Source organism: Pteropus alecto, unplaced genomic scaffold, assembly GCF_000325575.1.
Source record: "Pteropus alecto unplaced genomic scaffold, ASM32557v1 scaffold24, whole genome shotgun sequence".
NCBI classification, from domain to species: domain Eukaryota; kingdom Metazoa; phylum Chordata; class Mammalia; order Chiroptera; family Pteropodidae; genus Pteropus; species Pteropus alecto.
This window is the reverse complement of record NW_006439192.1, coordinates 20312913-20336541: the sequence shown is the minus strand read 5'-3', so window position 1 is coordinate 20336541 and position 23629 is coordinate 20312913. Positions and strand designations below refer to the sequence as shown.

The window sequence follows — 23629 nt, the reverse complement described above, 5'->3', positions numbered from 1 at the left end:
GACTTAAAAATAGTCCCATATATTAAAACATAAATTATGTTAAGTAAACCTTCTAATTCCAAAACTTCTGAAAAGAGGAACAACAGGTTGATTGAAAGTTCTGTGGGTCATAAATAAGACTTTGGCAGTCATCCACATGAAAAATAACTTGAAATGTCACTGTACTTCCCATGCTATTGTAATTTAGCAAGTGATGACATGACTGATTTAGCCAGTAAGAAAATGTAATGAAAATATTGGAACACAATGTGCTTAGATCTTTTAGCTTTTGGTCAATAGACTTTATTCTTTGAAATATGAGACATGCAAAAGAATGTAACATTTGGAATGCAAAGCTGCATTTATGACCTATGTGTTTTGAAGGTCTTCTTTTCTGCAAATTCTAATAGAAACAAAAAATCACTGTTTCTTGTCACCCTTCAATATCTCTACCACCACAACACCATCCATGATGAAAAATGGCTTTTAAAAAAGGTGATGATTGAAATTTATTGAGTAAAGTTTATTTTTATACAAATTGTTTTGATGAAGAGTTAGAAAATGGGTGTTATTTTAAGCAATGTGAAATCCTGAAATGGATAATCTCAGTTGAAGAGCACTTGAGATAATATGGGAAGCCATATTCTATTGCAAGAGTTCTATAGCTCTCAGTTCTGTAGTTAAGTGAACTAGGCAACTAAGAGGAAGCAGCCTTAAATGGTGTCTTGGACTCATGCCAATTGCAGATCTATCTCATTCTGATGTTATTGGAAATACAGATCTTTAAAAGTTTGTTTCTTAATTATAATATGTAAGTGAGTCATTAAAATATTGACTTCCATTGGAGTCTGCTCGATATCATATGTTACCATTATGTTAGTAAACATATTGGTTTGTATGTAAACCAAATAAATATTTGTCAACTAAATATGCCCTTCTTTGATTGAGGGAAATTTCAGACCATAAAAGGACCTTAGGGACTTTTGAATTTTAAAATTAGCCTTTCATTTTATAAGTTCAAAAGTTCAAGCCCAAAGAAATGCAGTGATTTGCCCATGCACACATTCACACATGAGACTTGAATCCTGACTTTGCCGCTTACTAGCTATTGAGTGAGCATATGTGTACACTTTGGAGATTGACATTCCCACAAGAAAGAAAGTTACTAACTTTCTGGCCCATCCATAATCTTCTTCTCCCTCCCAATATGAGAGACATTTTCTTTTCTTTTTCTTTTTGAATTGAGATATAGTTTACATATAACATTGTGTAAGTTTAGGGTATACAATATGTCGATTTGATATATTTACATATTACAATATGATGAGCTACACTGTCTTACCCTTAACTCTGACAAAGGAAGGGTAGACAGCCTATATCCCAGCAGTAATGAGTTTTTATATTAGAAATTTTCTATGTACTATTGAAAAGTGATTAGTCTCCTCAAACATATTTCTTAGAATCAGTTTTCCATTACCAAATGCTGCAAGAGAAATGAGAAAATGATTTTGCTTTCCATTAAAAAAGAAACAATATTGAAGTCAATGAGTATCAGATATTTGTCATGGGAGTGTCTATGCAGACACAAACTCTACATGTGAACCTGAAGTGGAACAGTAGAGTCCAGTGAACAAAATGCCTAGGCTGGGTCTTTAAGGTCATGACCCCATGCCACAGTCCACCCTGGAGGTGAAACCAGCCTTTCTTGAAAGAGTTCTTGTCCTGCATTTGGGAAGTCAGGATGAAATCTTTTCTGCTTTACAAAGAGCAACAGAAGTCCAGGATCAAAGGAAGAAAGTAGAGAGCTTGTTTTCATAGATAAAAATTTTTTAAAGACTAGTAAAGAGTAAATCAAATAAGATTTAACTACATATGTTAAAGTATACCCAACAGTCATCTTAAAAAGCGTTTCAACCATTTCTAGATTTAGCAACTACGTCAAATAAGCAAGGGTATTATTGAACAACAAAATCTTTGTTCAAGTAAGTTTTCACTAGTTCTCCAATATATCATTTAAGTATAAATTTGTATGTTGTTTTCTTTGACTATTTTTGGTGTATTGAGTGAAAGTTTTAGCTTTAAATAGTGGCAGGGTATGAGGACTATATTAGGTATGAAAAATGAAGAATGCTGGGAACATGTGAGTTGGGTAAGAACTAGAAGCGAGGTTATTTAGGTTGGCATTTTGCTGAACAAAAGGGCAATAGATATCAACCCCCATTTTGTTGTATAATTCAGAAGTCTTAAAGCACTTAGCTCTAGACTCTTACCTCCTTTTTGATGAGAGTTGTAAACCAAACCGTTAAAAACAGCACCGAGAAAGTATCAAACATATCATGTTTTCTAAATTCAGGTACATTTTAAGGGAATATTGAAATTTCCAGTTTCAACTGTTATCCATTTGTCTTCCTGTTAATGCAATGCATAAATTTGGATTGTTTAAGAGCATTATCCCTAAAAGCCACTGAGATGATTTCTCTGAGATGAAAAAAAAAAAAATCAGGGTACAGGTCAATTATTTTTCTTACTGCTGCTAACACTCACCTGGCAGCTAGCTCACTCTAGTCTTTCCACCAGATCACTCAGTGACCTCACCTAGACTCCTTTCAGCATTCAGTGATAGCCTCTAAAGCTTGGGTAGAGAACCACATCCAGGCCAAGCTGGTTCATGGAAAAACACAAAAAGAGAACATTTTTAATTTGAGGCAACAAAGATCCAACATGTCCGAAAGTGGGACCATAATTTTCCTTGATTTATACAACCACCGTTCATTTATTTATTGATTTAATTATGTTTTTAAACAACTACATCACACTGAACTCTCATAGTCTACTAAAATCCCAAGATTTAGTTCAAATAAAGTTTTGATAAGTCAATCTGGTTTATCCAAATTGCAGGACTTTTTATTTATCCCCATTAAAGTTTAATTCAGCCTATCAATCTGTCTTTTTGCTTATTACCTATAACTTCCTCATGTGTATGCTTTCTGTAGAATTGATAAGCATGCTACCCTATTTTTCGCCAAAATAAAAATATTAAAGACATACAGCCAGGGAAAGGCACTTCTGAAAATGGTTTTTCATTCACCTGTGATTTCACCTAACACTTTTACAGATAGCACAAATTTCTTGCTAAAATCTAATGAACCATTTTTGCTCTCCAAAGGAGTAGAAGTATATAAATGATAATAATATTACCTTTCTGATACCAGAAGCAAATAATTTTAACAATGAAAATATCTATCTTTATGACCTATTTTTATTAGATCCAAATGAATAGATAGATAACAATAGATAATATCTATCTTTATGACATATTTTTATTAGATCCAAATGAATAATGTCCTAAACTGTCCACTGTTCAACAAAAATACCAGAAGTTTCAAGTGTTAATAATTCAGAATTTCTTCAAAGACAATATTTTCCTCCATTGGCCCATTATTTTCCTTCTTGGATTTTCTAAAACTAGTCAAATTACCTTAAGATGTATGCAAAGTGATTTAATACACATTTTCATTCTAGATAAACTTTGTAAAAGAAATATTAATTTTGAAGACTAAAAGACCAAACTGTAGCAAATCTGTACCACCTCCCTCCCCCCAAATTTAAATTCCACAGAGCAAGTGAGTTTTACCATTTCATATCTGAGACACATATAAATACAACTTCATAATAATACTGGCCATATACAATGGCCTCTGACATTGCCAAGTTTTATATAAACATTATTTCAGGTGTTCAGGAAGCAGGTGTGTTAAATCAGAAGAAAAATGTGACTGTTTCTTTAATAGCCAATTAACAATAAATAGGATTATTTAACTACAGTCACTTCATAAAATAGCATTGCCATGGAAATATATTGAAATAAATATACTTATTAACTGAAAACTCTGTGGTTCTGAAAAAATAGAAATAGCTATTGGTCTGGGCTTAAATCTAAATAATGTTTTCCATTTAGACTTGTGCAGTAATTGGGCAAAATGAATCCTTATCATAAGCAATCATTATTTCCATGTATTAGTCTTAAAATAATAAATATGCCCCTCTGTTAACAGCCCTTAATTTTTTATCAACCAGTTTAGCCTCCCACCACACTTTCTCTTGATACTTTGTTCTTTTCTCTAAACCCTGCCATATATGATTCAACACTTAATTAAGTGCCATGCTGTAATGTGTTAAGGAGAATTATCTTTATTTCAAATGACATTTTAAGATGCCTTAAAGCCAACAGTTCTTCGCTAACAGCTGAGAAAGCTAAGCCACTGTTGAGTGTCAACTTGTTACTATTTGATCTTGAAGCAGTCATTTCTCTTATCCTGAAATGACTAATCTCAGAAATAAGATGATTGATCTAAGGTCCTTTTCAGATGTCGGAATTTAAAAAAGAACCACACGTACATAAAATGATACTTCCCTATTCCTACTGGAGCATTTAATGTTTGCTTCCACTTAAAATCTAAGTATGACATATGCAAAACTAAACTAGATTATATAATTTCCTTTTATATCAGAATATTTGTAATATCAATACATAAAATTAAAATAAAAGGTTTTCAAATTAAAAGCTGGAGGAAACTTAGCAAAGCTCAATTTTTTTAAAGGTTCTTTTTTGTTGTTGTTTTACATTGAACATCATTTACTAACGTATTTAAATTTCAACTGTATGGAAGGTATAATTGACCTATAAAATTGTAAGATATTTAAAGTATGCATCGTGGTGATTTGATGTGTGTATACATTGTGAAAAGACTCCCTCCCTCTAGTCAGTTAACATATTGATGACCTCACATATTACTCTTTTTTTTTGGTGAAAACATTTAAGTTCTATTCTCTTAGCAAATTTCAATTATACAATACAGTGTTATCAATTATAGTCATCATGTTATAGTTTTGATCCTCAGACCTTATAACTGAAAGTTTGTACCCTTTTACCAATCTCTCCCAATTTCCCCTACTACTCCAGCCCCTGGCAACCACTTTTCTACTCTCTGTTTCTATGAATTTGCCTTTTTTTCTTTTGAAGATTCCATATATAAGTTATATCATGTAGTATTTTTCTCTTGAGTTATTTTACTTGTGTAATGCCTTCAAGGTCCACCACACTGTCACAAATGGAAGGATTTCCTTTCTTCTAATGGCTGAGTAATATTCTTTTGTAAATATAAATATATATATTCATATGGTATGTATGATATGATATGTATATATGCCACATCTTATTTATCTATTCATCTGTTGATGGACATTTAGGTTATTTTCATATATTGGCTATTATAAATAATGCTACAGTGAACATGGGAGTGCAGGTATCTCTTTGAGATCCTGTTTCTATTCCCTTTGGATACATCTCTTAAAGTGTCTTTTCTTTTCTTTCTTTTCTTTTTTTTTTTTTTGAGGAAACTTTATATTGTTTTCCATAGTGGCTGTACCAGTTTATTATCAACAATGTACAAAGGTTTCCTTTTCTCCATATTCTCACCAACATTTGTTATTTTTTGTCTTTTTGATGATAGCCATTCTAACAGGGGTGAGGTAACATCTCATCATGGTTTTGATCTGAATTTCCCTGCTGATTAGTTATGTTGAGCACTTTTCCATGTGCCTGTTGATCATTTGTACATCTTCTTTGGAAAAATGCCTATTCAGTTCCTCTCTCTATTTTTTAATCAAATTTTTGTTTGTTTGTTCATTTGTTTATCTTATTTTGCTATTTATTGGGTTCTATGAATTTTTTATATATTTTAGATATTAACCCTTTATCAAATATATGATTTGAAAATATCTTCTCCTATTCTGTAGGTTGCTTTTTCCTTTTGTTGATGATTTCTTTTGCTGTACAGTTTTTAGTTTGATGTTACTCCAACTGTTTATTTTTGCTTTTGTTGCCCAAAAATTATCACCAAGACCTATGTCAGAGAGACTACTTCCTATGTTTTGTTCTAGGAATTTTATGGTTTCAGAGCTTATGTTCAGGTTTTTAATCCATTTTTAGTTAATTTTTGTGTATGGTTACATTGGGATCTATTTTATTCTTTTACATGTATGTGGCTGTCTGGTTTTCTCAGCACCATTTATTGAAGAGACTATCCTTTCTCTATTGTATATTCTTGGCTCTTTTGTTGTAAATTAAATACGTGTGTGTGTGTGTGTGTGTGTCTGTGTGTGTGTGTCTGTGTGTGTTTCTTTCTAGTCTCTCTTCTGTTCCAGTGATCTATGTGTGTGTTCTCTTATGCCAATACCATACTTTTTGATTACTATAACATTGTAGTATAGTTTGAAATCGGAAAGTATGATGCCTCTTTCTCAATATTGTTTTGGCTATTCAGGATCTTTTGTGGTTCCATATAAATTATAGAATTGTCCTATTTTTATGAAAAATGCCATTGAAATTTTGATAAGGACTGTATTGAATTGGAAGATTATTTTGGTAGTGTGGACATTTTAACAATGTTAATTCTTCTAATCTATGAGCACAGACTATTTTTCTATTTATGTATGTCTTCTTCCATTTCTTTCATCAATGTCTTTTAGTTTTCAGTGTACAGATCTTTCACCTCCTTGGTTAAATTTATTCCTAGATATTTTATTCTTTTTGATACAATTGTAAATGAGATTGTTTTATTAATTTCTCTTTCTGATATTTCATTATTAGTGTATAGAGATTAAACTGATTTTCCATATTGTTTCTTTATCCTGCTACTTTCCTGAATTTGTTTATTAGTTCTAATTTTTGGTGGTGTCTTTAGGATTTGCTGTATATATATATCATGTCATCTACAAATAGAGACAGTTTTAATTCTTACAAATTGGAAAGGTAGAAGTAAATGGTTCTTTTAAATGATCAATGATTTGCTCCTCTAAATTCTAATTTATGGTACTCTATACAAGGGTGGAGAGAAAGAGAGATACTTTCACTTCGCAAACTACATAGGAATGGCTGATATCAGGATGTTATCACCCTGCAATTTGTCACACAGTTCTTTATGTGACATTTTACAGACATCTCTTTACTCCAGCCATCACCTTGGGTTATAAAGTGTCAAAGGTAATGAACAAGTTTGTTTAAAAGACTAATTGTCACAACCTTTCAGTGTCACTTTTCTTTACATTCACTAGCATCGACTTAGCTGGGCTAGGAGGCAAGTATTTGATTCAACTATTTCTTTAGGTCTGTCTCCTCTTGTTTACTGGCATGGGGAGGGAAGGAGGAGAAGCGTCAGCTAAAATACGGCTCTGTTTAAGGAAGAAAGAAAACTCCTGGAAGGCAGAATTCCTTTTCAATTCCAACTTTATGTTGCTAAGTTGGGTGTGGGATATTTGGAAGATAGGAAAATACATACAAATCAACCTAAGAAACTGTAATTGCTCATTTCAATATAAAAAAAATAAAATAGTGCCCCATAGATTTTCAAGAAAGTCTAGATTTTCTCAAGACTCAATCAAAGGTAAAGATCTGCGTCATACTTTTGGAAATATTGGTGAGTGGGAATGGTTTGCAGGATTGGGGATGGTTTGCTGCAGTGGGGCCTCCCAGCGAGGATAGGTTTGATCCTACTGCTATTCTTACTGATGAAGAAAATGATAATGACAATGGTATTAATCATTTAGATGTCAGATATGGCAGAACTGGGATCTGAATCCAAGTTTGCCTGAGTCTATGACCTAAATACCCTTGCAACACTATTCAGTTCTCCTATAGCATGTGTCTGACAATGTGCCCAAATCACCAGACTCCCGTTAGGTATCTAATTTATTTTCATTAGGAATTCATTTAGTTTTTCGTTTACATAATAGAAGCCAATGAAATTTTTCTAGTACTGTACTATAAAGTTATAAAAATTCTCATCCTAGAAAAAAGATGCATTTGTAAGTATTTAGATGTATTTTATAATCATCCTTAAACATTACAATATAAAAGTAAAGTATACCATGAACGTAAGATACTAGTGCAATATTAAATCTCACAACAATTTAATGTGTAAAGAAGTCAGGATTCTTTTATAGTTAAACAAGAGAAGTGAATCACAAGCTTTGAGGCTTTGGAATAGCATCAGAAAAAGAACTTTCTACTAGGTGATTGACTTCTTCTAACCAGTATAGTCTTGAGGGAATATCTGTAATTATTTCGACTAGCTTAGCATTTGCAAAGACTCAAAAGGAAAATTGCTAGTTTCTTTGAATAACATTCAGAGCTCTTCTTCAGGAAATTTTTCCAGGTATCAGGAAATTTGGTACAATCAAAAAGAATACTTTGTATATCCCTATGAAAATAATCAATGGTCTCATGTGCTTTTGATCTTCACTGTTCATGGTGATTTCTTCTTATTTTATTCCTAGAAATTATGTTGAATATGTCCTGACCCCAGCGCTCACGTATAAATGCTGTGGATAATTTGGTTCCTGATTACTAAGGACCCATCTTCAAGCACCATTAGCTCAGGAACGGTGGGAGGAATTTAGAATTCTTACGTGGAGGCCAAGCATGGACAGCCATACCTTCACTGTTGACTGTGATGGTTTATACCACCCACTCAGAGGCAAAAAGAATCTCTGAGTTGGCATCATATTCTTGCTGTCAATTCAGAGAAACTGTTCAGAAAAGGGGCTGAGGTGGACTCTTATGTTTCTAAATGCAGGGACTTTAGAGGACAAAATAAACTACTTGGTGGTATTTCCTGTGAAAATTTCAAAGCAGCATATTTGATATAGTATTAGAAAAGATAAATAAAAATGAATGTCATCAATCTAAATTAAGTTATTTGACTATAATTAAAAAGTGAAATCATTTGGCACTTCTGAATACTTCTAATCCTACCCCAGTCAGAGAGAGAGAGAGAGAGAGAGAGGGAGAGAGAGACAGAGAGAAAGTGTCAGAGGCAGAGAGACAAAAAGACAAAGGCACCGATCACTCAGGGTAGTTTATCCAGAAAGAGTGGTACACATGACCCCATTTCAAAGTAAATTCAGGTTAAAATTTGGTGAGTAACCTTAATATACATCATTTGTTAATTCTTGCACTTCAAATTTATCTCTAAAAAAATCTAACATCGCTTAATATTTTCATACCACTTAGACTATGTGTCCTTTCTTCTGAATAATATATAAACTGTGAATAGTTTATATATTAATTTTAGAATAATCATAGCAAGTATTGGATTAAAATTATTCCATGAAAAACTTTTGGGCATCTTCTCACATTAACTAAGCTAAAACTTAGTCCTATAATTTTTTAGATGGACTTGGTGTTTTAATTCAAGTCTATAAAAATAAAGACTTATATAGAATTCTTGGTCAAAACAGAGAAACGAATTTGCCTCTGCTCCTCTTCAGAATGAGGTGCCTGAAAATTAAAGGAATTCAAGCAGAATTACAAGATTACAGGCACAAAGTCACGTTGGTGCCAATGCATGAACAATCAAACATCTTCTTAGGACTCTCATTCAAAAGTTAAATGACCCAATCTAGTGTCAAATGCATGTTAGGAATAAAAGGCTGCTCTGATCCATAAGATAAAATGAGATGTCTGGTCATTGAAAGAAATTCAAGCAAAACTAAAAGACTATAGACACAGAGTCATGTTGTTGCCCATGCGTGAACAAGCAACACACTCTATTGCCATACGCATATTGAGAATGAAGCTGCTCTGACCCAAACAAAAAAACAAATCCATTGCTATTCACAAATTAATATAAATATAAAGTTGCCTTTTTATACAACTTTTGCAGGAACCAAATTTAAGTAAATACAGTATCACATCTGTTCACAATCATTTTGACGCTCTAATGCACAGTGAGTTCTTTGCTCTGTGGACTCTCTGTTAAGGTTCAAGGTAGTCTGCATTTTATTGTCAGTTATCATTGTCTTGGCCCTGGTTCAATTGCAACTTAAGAGAATACTTGAACTACTGTCTCTTCTAGTACCATGCAAACACTCTAGGAATTTGATGCTTTCCAGAATCATCTGCATCCTATTCTTGTTATATAAGTACAATCAAAGACACTTTTTCAGAACAGAACAAAAGAGATTAGATTCGTTTTAGTTTAAATTGTCTAAAGAGAGTTCTCAGTCATGGATTCATTAATGACTTTAGCACAAATAATGGAAGTAGAATCATGCATTCTTATTAGTCACCCAAGAAGACTTTTGGTTTCAGGTTCTTCTGGAAGGCTCGATCACTAAGGCTCTTCTTTTAACAATTTGGAAAATATATCTTCCCTGATTAGGAAGTTAGTCATTTCACATTTTGACATCTAAAACAATGCAGAGTCTAAAAGCCTCACAAATTACAGTTATAAGTAATTAGATACATCACTTTAAAAATGAAAAGCTCAAGGATTTGTGGTGCCTCTCTTTGTTCCACTTAATCCTATTTTCCTTTTTGAGTGTCAGATATTTTATAAATATTGCAGTTGACTTCAAGCAACAAGTGTTGACAATTAGTTCTCTAACTTGGTAATAAAAAGCATTATTATTTTTCATTAGCAGATTTTGTATTCTGTTAGTTAACCTTCCTTCTGATTGATATATTCTTTATCAATCAGTATTATTCCAGCCCAAACACTCTGTCATCCAGTTTTAAAACTTAAAACAGTTTTAAACATAGTGTTCTGAAAAGGAGTGATAAAGTAGAATTTGGGGAATGTCCTTACAGTTCTCATTTTCTGGAGACTGTTTATCCCTTCTTGTTTTAGCAGTTGCCTCAGCCTTGGTCACAGACATCCCCTGAGGCATTTCTTTTCCATTTATTTTGTCCATTTAAGGTTAACATATTAGAGTTTTGCTACTGAGAGATTAAAATAAACAGTTTGATGGAGGTTTCTCAAGGCTCCTGCACTGACCACTGCCTTCCTCCCTGGCTTCACTGGCATCTCTTTAACACAGGTGGTATTAAGGCTACCAAACAGAGGTTTTTAGCAATGTGCCACATTTTTCTGTGCATCCTGATAAAAGCAGGGAGAGCAGGGGATGTGCCTCTTTATTTGCATGCACTAAAAAATAAGGGATAAAATTCATCATAATAAATTTTCCCCCCAATCACATGTTAAAGACAATTGATTTATGAAATTTCACTGAACAATTTACTGTAACAGCATGACACTGGGCATGGCAGCTCTAGGCAAGAATATGACACTAAACACAATCAGGTGATACCAGAACACTACCAAACAAGAATATCATCTGTATTGTTTTCAGTTTGTAGCTCTAAAAAATAAAATGGGGTAAATATCAGTAATGTGATTATATCCATTCTATATGTCCATAGCTTTAGTATATGTTGAGTACCAAGCTATTAGTAATGCAATTTAGTCATAGAAAAGATAAAGTCCTTTTCCTCTTGGTTCATAATTATATCTCACATCATTTAAGTGTACGTTTTAATGCTATTTTATTTCACCATTTCTTCCCCCACCTTGAGAGACAAGACAGGTACCATTATATTTCCCGGTGTTTAATTTTGATTTTATTATTAGAATTTCACAGTAGTAATGAACAAAAGCAGACTTTCTGTCAGAGGTGAACTTCAATGGCCATATTGAAAGGAAATGATAAATAATGAATAGAGCAGAACATATGAAGGCAGGAGAAATGGTCCGAAAGGAAGAGAAGGCAAGAACACAGGCAGACAAAGACAAGGAAGCCAGGAAGCTCATTTGGTGCTCTTTATAGAGACTGGAGAAAAATGTATCTATCAAAAGTCTTTCTTGAAAAATCATGACAGATGATTTCATTTCAACCTTATCTCTACTTGTCCGTAAGGGATAAATATATTTTTTAAATTATCAGATATTAAAGTGCTAATGTACATGAAAACCCAATATGTGGCATTGAGGAAGCTCATGTTCATCCAATAATAGGCCCTACCCAGGAGCAAAGGCAGAATGGTTGGGGTTAAACATCTTTCAGAGAACCTTCACTCCTATAAGATTTGCTTCTGTGAGAGCATATCCTTCCTCTTTGGTCTTAGTATATATATAAATCAGAAACTTTAAAAATGGGCTAAGAGATATGCCAGGGAAAGAACTAAGTCATCTCACATGTCACAAAATAATACACAATATTAAAAAACTCTTTCCTACAACAAGCACCATTTGCCAACCATTTCTAATGAATTAATCTAAATTGTTATACATGAAACACTTCACTGGGAAAAAGCACAGTATTTGATACTGAAACAGAAATGGGTTTTATAGTAACTATTTTCTACATCATAAAAAAAGAAACCAGATGACTCTCATCTTCCCTATCTGCTCAAAATATATATTAAATATATTAAATATTCTCTAGTAATAAATTGACCTAGTAATAAGTTGAATATAATAACTTAAATAATGTAAAATAATTATTTCAAAGCTCCAGGGTACCTTTCAAAGTTCTGGAAGAGGACACTTAATAACAAATGATTCTTTTATTGCTTAAAGAACAAAACCTACTAGTATAAATGTTTGTGAAAGAAATTTAAATTTTTAAATGAGAACTTTTCTCCAATTTCATCAATTAAATAAAAATATAAGTTTATGTTTGTGATCATAGGATCTATAATAATTAAAATTTAACTTGAATAGATTTGTAAGTTCTGCCCACCTTATTAAGCCCTGATTTAAATAAGACAATGATGTGATATTAACTCACAGGTACACCAAAATCAAAACAAAACAAATCACACTTTCATGATATTTTGTTCTACATGCTAGTGAACAAATTAATACATCATTTTTTTTCTACAGGAAAACCGAAGACTTTAATAACATACCTTCCAAGGTCAAAATGAATACAGGTATGCTATCTCTGTTAGTCGTAAACTTTTTGGCCTTGCTTTCTAAAAATCATCTTGGCCCTAAATCATTAGTTTAGCACTGCTGATCCTAAATGTGATACCGACTTTCTGATGAGCTGGACAGTCTAAATTCATTACCTGATTGCTTTGTCTTTGTGCTCCAATCTTATAACAATCAAAAGTAGAATCTTCGGCTTTATCTACTCTTACTCCCTTTTTCTGTAATCATATCTTAAAATTAACTCCTATAAACCCTAGGAAGAGGTAGTGTGTCATTTACATGCATACTTTTGAAATTCTTCATAGAATAGGCTAAAGTCTAAGGCAAGTTTGCTCTAGTAGAAAGTATTTAAAGTCTCCCAATTTATAAATCTTTTATATTGACAAGGTCAGCAGATAGAGTGCCAAAGCTTCATACGAAATCAGCTAATTAATCCATAGACACAATATACCTAAAATCATAAGCATTATATTTTTAAATGTGAGAAGAGTATCTTCAAATAGCTTAACATTGATGCCTCTGAACTCTGTATTGTATACAGATTAGTGTAAAAATGTTTGTGATACATGTTATGTACATATAAATTTTTTCATAGTAGAAATATTTTAGCATATATTTTCACCTCTTTCCCCTTGAAATCTTTATATTCAGTATTTAGTAATTCTGGAACACAACTTTCTCACTGAAATTTTATAACCCGTGTTTTAAAAGTACTGTTTTCTATCTTCAAGTGATCCCTGGACGGTTGTTTTAGCTAGTGGCCCCATGGCAAAGGGGAAAGGGTGGTCCCAGTTATTTTCTCACATCAAGCCAGTTGACTTCTTGCTGTCTTTTGCTGTTATCAAAGTGCCTCAAGGGAGGATTAGCAACCACTGGCAAGAACCAGTATCTAATCCCTAGATCAAGTGTAGAGACATGTCCCACTGTCCTTGATTCTGTGACTGCCCCTTAGCAGAAACCTGCTCTAACTGACCTCAGAACTCTAGGTCATCTGGCCCCTGAGGATGTAGTCAACTTATAGATGTGTAGAGCAACAGGCAAGATAAGGATGCTGAAGACAGTCAAAATAGGCGAGGAAAGCTTACTAATCAAGAGAAATTATAACCCTGGAAATGAACCCAGTAAAGGTATTTGAACAATTGGAGGTTTGGGCATTAGATATGGGAAATGAAAAATGAAATATTATTAGGCAAAAGAGATTGAAGAAAGTAAATAGAATAGAGAGCCCATAGCTGAACGAGGATAAGTCACGTGAAATGTCCACATGAAGAAGTTACATTTACTAATTGTTCTGAGCCATCTTCTCATAGACTTGAGTTGAAATAATGCCCCGATATCCTTTACTTTGTGAAATGCTGATTTTCCTATTTATTATAACCCTATTATGAGGTATATATGCTATTATACTAAAGATTCCATATTCATGTACAATGCATTTAATAATTAATCTTCTTATTCGTAGAATTCAATCCTTAATGGCAAAGTAGGCACATAGAAACTTGTAAATTTGTTTAGGTCTCTGGGGTACTGGAGCCAAGCTACTGCTATAGCAGCATGAATATAACCCTCTAAAGTATCCTCTCATTCAAAAGAAGTGAGCTTGGCTCTATATAGAATGCTAATTTGCATACTTGTTTTGCTTATATGGATGAACTTACACATACATATGCACATACAATATGATATTCAAACTTACACATACAAAACTGATTAGAAGTGACTAGAGCCCTTTGTTTAAAATTCCAAAGTAATATTATAATGTTGCTATAAAAACATACCACTTTAAATGTATACATATAAATACAGAAAATATCAGCACATTAATAAGTAGAAACAGAATATAATAGATTTCTCTGTTCAGAAATTTCACAAATGCCTCAGCTTTTCAAATTAAGCTCTTTATTAAACTGTTAATAAAGACAGATCCTCCATTTATTTCATCTAGGTCTTAGAGTTACTTAGAATACAGAAATTATTTAACCAGAGGTTCCCACATTCTCTTGGGTTACAGTGCCAAGATACTCAGTAATTTTTCTTGAGTCAAAAGGAATATCTAACAGTTCCACTTATTAAGTAGTTAGGTGCAAACAACTTAATAAATACTTAGTTCTGTTAACTCAGAAGCAATAAAAAATAATACACTTAAATTGAACAAATAATCATTTCATTTCATTCTTTGTAACCACAGTTACTTACTAATGGTATGTGAGTGCTTATAGGGCATGGCAAAACTTCTCAGACCTCGGAATTAGATTGTACATTACCACTGTCATTTACTGGTCCAAAATTATTTTCACAGAGTACTTGTTTTTTTGTCACAGCAATCACCAAAAACTCAACTTTTCAAAGATGTGATATCATCTAAAGAAAGATAGCACAATCTATTTTCTTGAAACTGGGAACTACCTCAGGCTAGAAGTTCATGTGGTATCTGATAGATATCACTATGTTTTTCTCAAAAATGTAAAATAATCCCCCCAAACTCTTGTGAATCCACCGAGATAGCCCAGGGTACCTCAACACACAGTTTGGGAACCATGGGTTTAACCAGTGACCCTGAATCTCCTCGGTCTGAAATCTTCCCTTTTCATCTCTCTGCTCGTCTTTATATGTTCAGAATTAAAACAACTAGAAAGTAAAATCTCTTAGCAAGTCATCAATTTACACTTTCAACATCCTTGACTACAAAACCCTTTTAGACCACCCATAGTGGCTATATACTGTGTATTCAATAACATTACCTCCATTTTACCAGGAACTCATCCCTCATAGCTATTTTCAGTTTGCAGAGTTTGCTAAAATTCTATTGTTACCCCTCTGAAGATATCTTTAGTTGTATGTTTCTACCATTTACGTCTTTCTGTGTTCAGTTTCTGAATTACAGTCTTTGACTTATTTGACTTACTTCCATATATTGTTTCAAGTCGTATTTCTATTTTAATTATTATCTGTATTAGGAAATTGTCATTTTAAACATATTTAAGAAATTACATTTTGATACGAGAATCATTCTACGAATTTTAAGGGCTATTGACCTTACTACTTGTGATTTTACTAATTAATTCAAATCATATAAGTACTCTTAAATTCCCTTATGTCTAATAAACAAAGTGGATACTTTTGTTTCCTTAAGAAATAAAGAAAAAGAAAAAAATGAGAATACCGTAAGGCAATATATAATGGTTATGTTATTATATCGGTGGTTATATTATTTGTCTTTCTTGTTATAACTTTCAAAAATAATTAAATTTAAGTTGTTTTGGTTCCAGGGGAATGAACAAAACTATTTATTGCATATTCCGTATACAAAGGAATGTAGGAATTGAAATCTGTTCGTAAATAGAACACTAAACTTCCAATTGTAGAAGTCTTGTTATCCTAAACTTACATTACAATAGTTGGAACAGTTTCACTTATTTTGCTTTATGTTGTGATTTATATAAGTGTAAATATATAGATTATCATACACATTGTTAAAAAGTATAAAAACTAAATTTTGAACATGATTAATACTATATATAAACATGATTTTAATACTATATATATATACACACAAATATATATATACATATATATATCAGTATTGCCTTTGATTTTACTAATTATTTCCATAGCTAATAATAACTATGGGAAGATATAGGATTTCCATAAGGCTATATGTTTATGAATCTTGTGTATTAAATATATCATGTCTATATCACTTTAACTTTTACTTTAAGAAGTACTTTAAGCCAGGAGATCCCAACCTTCTGGGCACCAGGGACCCATGCTCCTATGAGAATCTAATGCCCGATGATCTGAGGTGGAGCTGGGCGGTGATGCTAACACTGGGGAGCGGCTACAAATACAGATAAAGCTTTGCTTGCCCACCGCTCACCTCCTGCTGTGCGGCCGAGTTCCCAACAGGCCACAGACCAGTGCCAGTCCCTGGTCGGGGAGTTGGGGACCCCTCCTTTAAAGTATCTTCAGGAATCATAATAGCTAGAATATAGTAAAACCCAAATGAAGTATACAAAAGTATATTATACTGTGGCTGTTAAACCTGAAATATAGGTAATCTATAACTTTAAAAGCTGGTTACACTGCTTATAAATTTAATAGTTGAATTTAAATGGTATAAACAAAGTTGAGTTTTATATTTGTGTTTTCATTCAAGAAAAACCATAAAATGTTAAGTATAAAATCAGATCTTTCACTGAAGCTTTGGCATCTATTTCTAAGACAGACCCCTGTTTTGTTTGTTCTGTTTTGTTTCGTTTGTTTTAGTTTGGGGTGGTTATAAAACTCGCAGATGGATTCCATGATTACTAATTTTGACTGTTCATCTTTTTCATGGAGGTTTGGCACATTTCACTTAAAATGCATGACATCGCATGTGCTTTCTCCTTTGCTGCGGCCTCTGCTTTATCATTTTTTTGCTTCCAGATAGCGGTGGGTGTGCTCGCAAACGTGCTGCCATGTCTGTTACATTAACATCTGTGAAGAGAGTTCAAAGTTCTCCAAACCTATTGGCTGCAGGTATAATATCACTAACTCACAGAATGTCACACTTGAATGGCTTTATCTGACCTTTCTCTCTTTCCAGAATTATTTTGTTTGGATGAAGAAAGTGGCTGTAAATACCTTTTCAATGTCCTACAAGTTCTTATTTTTCTTGTCTCAAGAATAGCTCCTATCCTTTCTGACTGTTTTTGTTCTAAAAATAAAAGAGCCAAAGGAAACTGATATCTTGTAGAAAACATTTAAAAAATCTAATTAAAAACAACAGTCACTTGCCAAAAATGTGCTGAGTAACTGCAAATGTTAATAACTATTTAAGTTGTTGTGTCTCATGAACTAAAGTGATATAATATTTAATCAAGATAACTCATAGGTGCTTTTGTTGTTTTTTACCTAAAAACTGTTATGGAGTAGGAACACAGGGGGTTAGGAAGAAGGATTTATAGGAACTGAATTTTCATTAGTATACTTCTTTGCCAGATGTTGCAAATGAAATGATAGATTATTAGTTTTGAAAAAGACCTTAGCCTTCCTTTAATCCAGTCAGCAAAGATCCTGATAATATATATTTTTAAACATCTTGGTCCAGTTAAGATTAACATGCACCTACAGGTATAAATATACTCTGGAAAGTAATTGGGAATGTGATATTTCAGCATCTACTGGAGTTGGTATCTCTATAATAAATGTCTGTCATGACTTACTTAAGTTTGTAGGCACAGTCTAGACTAAGAGAGGGATGTTGCTGTGGAAGATCAAAGCGATCCCAGCAACCCCAGTGTCTCTGGATATATACCTGGATATATACCTACACCTGCTGGTGACTGGTTGGTCGATTGGTTGGTTGGTTGGATGTTGGTTACTTGGGGGTTCCTTGTTTTTTATTTATATTTGTGGTTTTGGAGCAGAAGTGAGAAAGGGATGGAGAGTGCTTAAATAATTTTAATTCTCACTGCGCACATCAATATCTTGCATACACATACATTTAGTAGTTAATTAAATTCTCAAGATGTCCTTGGCTTTAAAGCCTCTCGTTCCTAGACTATTCAGCTGTGTTGAGGAAAAAATTAACTTCCACATGGAGAATCCACTCCTATCCACCATCCCCAATCTGCAAATGGATTTCAATGTCCAAGTTTAAATACCAGGCCAGGTGGTTCCATAATATGTTAAGTTTTTTAAAAAATGCAAGTTTCATTGCAATCAATTTCAGTACAACTTCAGTTTAGTGACTGAAAAAAATCTTTCTCTTTATATATAAATATATATTTGTACATGTTTGCTCATGTGTGTATGAGCATGAAAAAAATGTGAGAAAAACTATAAGTGTGTTTAATGGGGTACCCGAGGGAAATGTGAATGAAGAGAAATAAGAAAATAAATGAAATAAAGTCCAAGGCCATCAGGTAATCAAAATGCTTATACCATGAATATCATTGACATTTCAACAAAGTAAAATTCTAGCCCAGGCTACTCAGATGTGGACCACTGAGGCACTGATTCAACAATGCCAAATTGTTGTTACTTATAAAAGTAACTACTAAAGAAATAATATTGGATTGAACTAGAGAATCCATTTTGGAGGGTCAACACTAGAATATCAGCAATTTCATATCACTCAATTTAGAAGAAAATATTTAATGCGTAAGAATCAAAACAAGAGAAAATATTTACTACTTAGGCATATAAAACAATCTTTAGCACTAAAAGTATATAGTGTCTATGGGCCACTTAAAACTTTATATCACTGGGAATAAGATTTCTAGAGAATAAAGTCCCCTGAATTTTGGACTTAATGGTTACATTTAAAGTCGATCTCTTTTGTATTAATTAGACCCTTAAGGTAGAATCACTTTTGAAAAGAAGTTTTAATTACATTTTGAGGAAAGAGATTAGCCTCTTTTTATGCCCTTCACATTAGATGATAGCCTTCATAAGAACTTATCTGACACAGTGTCTTTTTGAGAATCAAAATGGAATTAATAAATATTCATTGCATTAGATATTGTTAAAATAGCCTTTAAATAAAAGACTACCTCCACAAAAGTTCCTATGATTCCCTCTCTCACCTCTCAGATTGGAAAGTCAATATAAGCTGCTAGTCATCAACTATTTTTCCACAAATCAGTCTTTCTCCTTTCCTTTTATAAGACGTAGAATCCCACTGAATAATTCATAGCACACACTGATGTTTAAAAACTAAGCTAGAACCAAAACAATGAGTATAGAGACACAATAAGCCTTTCTGAAGTACATTTTATTTTACTGAAACCACTTGGCAGTCTAAGATAACATTGGTAAGGATGGTATGCTGTGGTGACCAGACCACTGTGCCAGGAGGCAAGGTTCATCCTGCCAACACCACCTGTGTGTTTCACCCCTTAGGAAAATTTGTTTGCCTGTAACTCAAGTTTCCTTTAAAAAAAAAAAAAAAAAAAAAGTATTGATTTGGCATTTCCTACCTCTCTGAGAATGTAATCATTTCTCAGACTCACAAGGATTTGTCAGAATACAATGAGGATGAATGAAGAAAATAAATAAAAAGGCTTATCACAGTACTTAGAAACACAGTAGACACTCAGTTGACTTTAATTAGTATTAAATTAAATATTTAATTCTTGCAAAGCAACTGAGCCATCTAAAGAAAAAAAGCTATAAGAATTAAATCATCATTATTTTCAAGAAAAGTACAGTTTATAATGTCTAATAAAGCACATCAGTTAAAAGGAATTTAAATGTTGGAATCATAAAGTTGAAAGGACCTCTGAGGGTATCCGGTCCAGTCCGGGCACTGAGCCCAAATGCCTGGACAACTTTTCTGACAGGTGTCCACCTTCTGCCTGCACACAGAGAGTACTCATTGTCCCAATGAAGAGCAGTTATAGTTCTTAATTCTCAAAAACCCTATTTATATTCACATGCAAAACAACCAGGGAATAATAAAATCTGTCCCATTTACTCATTGTTAAATTTTCAGAAAAGCAATGACCATCTACTAAAGAACACTAGATATTTAGGGCTCCGATCTCTAAAATTCTAGCTCAGCTTTCTCACAAGTCAGTGATCACGAATAATGTTCAAGATATTAGACAAAATCATTTTCCTCATGCATCTACCAAGTCAGTCATTTACCTGCCCAATAATTTTTAAACCTATATTCTCTTTACTTGACATGGATCCAGGATGCTTTCATGTTTTCTGTCACCTGCTCCAAACCACACCTGTCCTCCCTTTCCTAAGCTTGCCTGACAGGGATGAAATTTAAAAAGAGCTATGCTGAGCAGTGCCTCTAAAGAACTACAATAAAATAGCCAATCAGGAATAAGTGTTTTAAATACCTATAATAGGATTCATTTTAAAGAAACTGAAATGTCATACACTTGAGTATCCTTAAGAGAGCATTCACTTAGGTGTGAGCTTTAATCATTAATATACTAAGCTTTATTAAAATATGGGTTCATCCTGAAGTTTTAATTTTTGGTCATTTTCATTCCTTTCTTCTTTCTCATAATTCTACACACTCACGTCTACTTTGTTAAGGGCTTTTGGGTTCATCTCACCATGATTAATATCTCATATTTCCTGTGGTATAGATATAATTTAATTTAGAAACCCCTGGGCCCAGTTTGAGGGAAGAGAGAAGGAACTCCTAGTTGAGCCTAGAATGACTATCCTCTGATTCTTACACTTAATCTTCATCCCACTCAAGTTTCCATAATCTCCAATGTGATTATCAGTTAGAAAAAGCAGAGCTGGCCCTCTACAAATTATCAGTTAGAGGAAGTTCATTTCAGTGTCCTTCAAATCTCAATATTCCCTCTTCTTCTTCACCGTATCTATACTCTTATACCTTCAAACATCTGGTTCCTACCATCTCCATCTCCAGCACATACGCACACACCCTTCTTTATGAGCTCCATTTTATCAGACCAAGAGTAAAATGAAATCCCTATGCTCCAGAAAATAATTGTAATATAAATAATAATTATTACTATTAATCTGCTTCTCTTTTCATTACCATTTCTCTAAGTCTCAAAACTTGCCCCTTGTCTACAAACAGTATGCGGCCACCAAATGGCCATGTTAAATCTCTCTTCTTGAGTACGCCAAAGCAGAATTCTAATGATTGCTCTGTATGCTTCACTATATATTTTTTTTCCTCATAGAGTCCTCATCATCATTTAAGTGATTGAGAATTCCAATCATTTCTGCTTCCATCAAATCCTAGAAGTAGAGTCTACTAAACATTTCACATGTAACTCTTCAAAGTTATTTTTACTTTATGGTACCCAATCTGTTACTTTGATTTTTGAATTCATTGGACTTAAAATCCATACTAAATTATAAATTACCATAAAAAAAATGAAGTTTTGTTAGTCTTCTCTAACTCTCCTGAGCTGGAGTCATTCTAATGTGCTCTATGCTGATTCACATTTAGTTTTCTTCCTTTGATCTGAAAGGAATTTATATCAAATATTTTATCTAAACTCCAACTCTTGCATTTCTCAACTCGTTTTTATCATTCCAAATTTATGTGTTTAGATTTTAAAATAACTATTCCTTAAGCATTAGAATGAGCATGGAGAGTCCTTTTTACATGTAACGTTCATGTTCTATTAAGCGTTGAAATAAGAGCAATGTAATAATGGTCTTAGGGAACATGTGAACCAGGACCAGGACAGAGGGTAGGCTGAATGAGCCCTAAGGTCTTTCCAAAGTTACAGCTTTATGGTTCAGTGAGAAATTAACCATGCGGAGTAATAGAATCAAGCAATACAAATTGATTACCTCAAATGTTCATAAGTTATAGAAGATTCTTGAATGTATAAGTCCAATAATACAGATAGTGACTATGTCATTGAGCCACTTTCCAATGGCATTATCAAAAGCAATTTCTTGGCACTAAAATTTGTTTTTCACAGCTTACTGCAAGACTATGGAATATATTGCATAACAGCTCTTAAATTAAAATGACTTTTTTAAATGGCAACATGAAGAAAATTCAAAGTCTATAGAACAATTTGAAATATCACATGAGATGAGAGACACATTTACACTTTCTTAAAATTAAAAAAAAGTGCAAACCACAAAAAATTGGTCACTATCTAACACAAGAATTGAATATGGTCAGTAACATTAAGGCATTGCAAGCTAAGGATCTGGTGGTTTGATTTAATGCTAGGAAAAGCATTCATTGTTTACAAACCCAGATCCCTTTTGATGCTTTATTCTGATATTTAAAAATTCATACATTTGGCTTTGGCAATAAGATAAAATTACCTGGCTGCAATATTTTTGAGGGGAGAAATCAGTGTTTGGTATATGTGTTAATTATATATTATAGTTATATAACAAATAATATTCTAATTGAAGTAAAAATAAATGTACAAAGTTCCCATTGGTATATTTGGTGTACCCAGAGTTTTAGACTGAGATAATGTTACTAAAAAATGCATGTGGTTCTTTGGCAAATGACCTTTACTGGACTGTTCATTTCCTTTACGCTTGTATTCATTTCAACGTTTCTTTTTCTTTTAGGACGTGATTCTCAGTCACCAGACTCAGGTACAAAAAAACTATTCTGAATAACCATTACATTTTTTGTGAGGGTTTTTTTTTTTTTAACATATTTATAGCCACATTGTTAGCCTCAAAGTAAACTTAAATCGTATATACAGTTATGCACGTTAAATTAAATTTCTAAAATGAAAACTTAAATTTTGGAAATAAAAATAAATTTTATTTTAAAAAATGTTAAAAGTGAATGTAGATATTTTTGTATCCAATTTGTGTTCCCTTAATAAAAGCTTGGAGATCTTACAATGATCGAAATCAAGAGACACTGAACGGAGATGCTACATATTCCTCTCTTGCAGCAAAAGGTTTTAGAAGCGTTCGACCAAACCTACAAGAAAAAAAATCAACTCAGGTAATCCTGCACACGCTTGTCCCCTGCATTATTTTAAAGCTAGGTTATTAGACCACTGCTTTAGAGACTTTTTTCCAGTAACGTGCATATTTTGACACATTTTATCATTAATATGTTTTTGCTTTTGTATTTGTATTGCTTGCCAGACTTATATTTACAGCATGGAAGACAAGTCTTAAGTTTAAAACAGATTTTTTTTTTTTCTTATTCAGCTGATAAAAGCAGGTCAGTTTCTAACATAATATTTCTGCCTCTTAAAAAGCTGTCAGCTGATGATTTAGAATTCAAAGTTATAAGATCAGCAATACATTATATACTTAATAAATATAATAGGCAGTTACATAGGCAGTTATGTAACTGTCTATTATATTAATTAAAGTAACTCACTGTTGGAGATATTAGCAAAATTGTGTCGCAAGCATGAGAAGTGTTATTGAAACAAATA

At 33.0% G+C, this 23629-nt stretch overlaps 1 protein-coding gene across 3 annotated transcripts in view; it reads left to right on the top strand.

Moving 5' to 3' along the window:
* Positions 1–23629, top strand: part of SORBS2 (sorbin and SH3 domain containing 2) — a 299053-nt gene that overhangs the window by 199435 nt on the left and 75989 nt on the right. Inside the window, exons 1-4 of one of the 3 annotated variants that reach the window (XM_006916394.3) lie at positions 12745–12754; positions 17181–17273; positions 22794–22820; positions 23063–23184. In XM_006916394.3, the coding sequence (XP_006916456.1) occupies positions 12745–12754; positions 17181–17273; positions 22794–22820; positions 23063–23184 (252 nt within the window). Of the gene's footprint in view, positions 1–12744; positions 12755–17180; positions 17274–22793; positions 22821–23062; positions 23185–23629 lie in introns of those variants that run through there. The other 2 variants (XM_015592904.2, XM_006916395.3) reach the window with 2 other exon arrangements.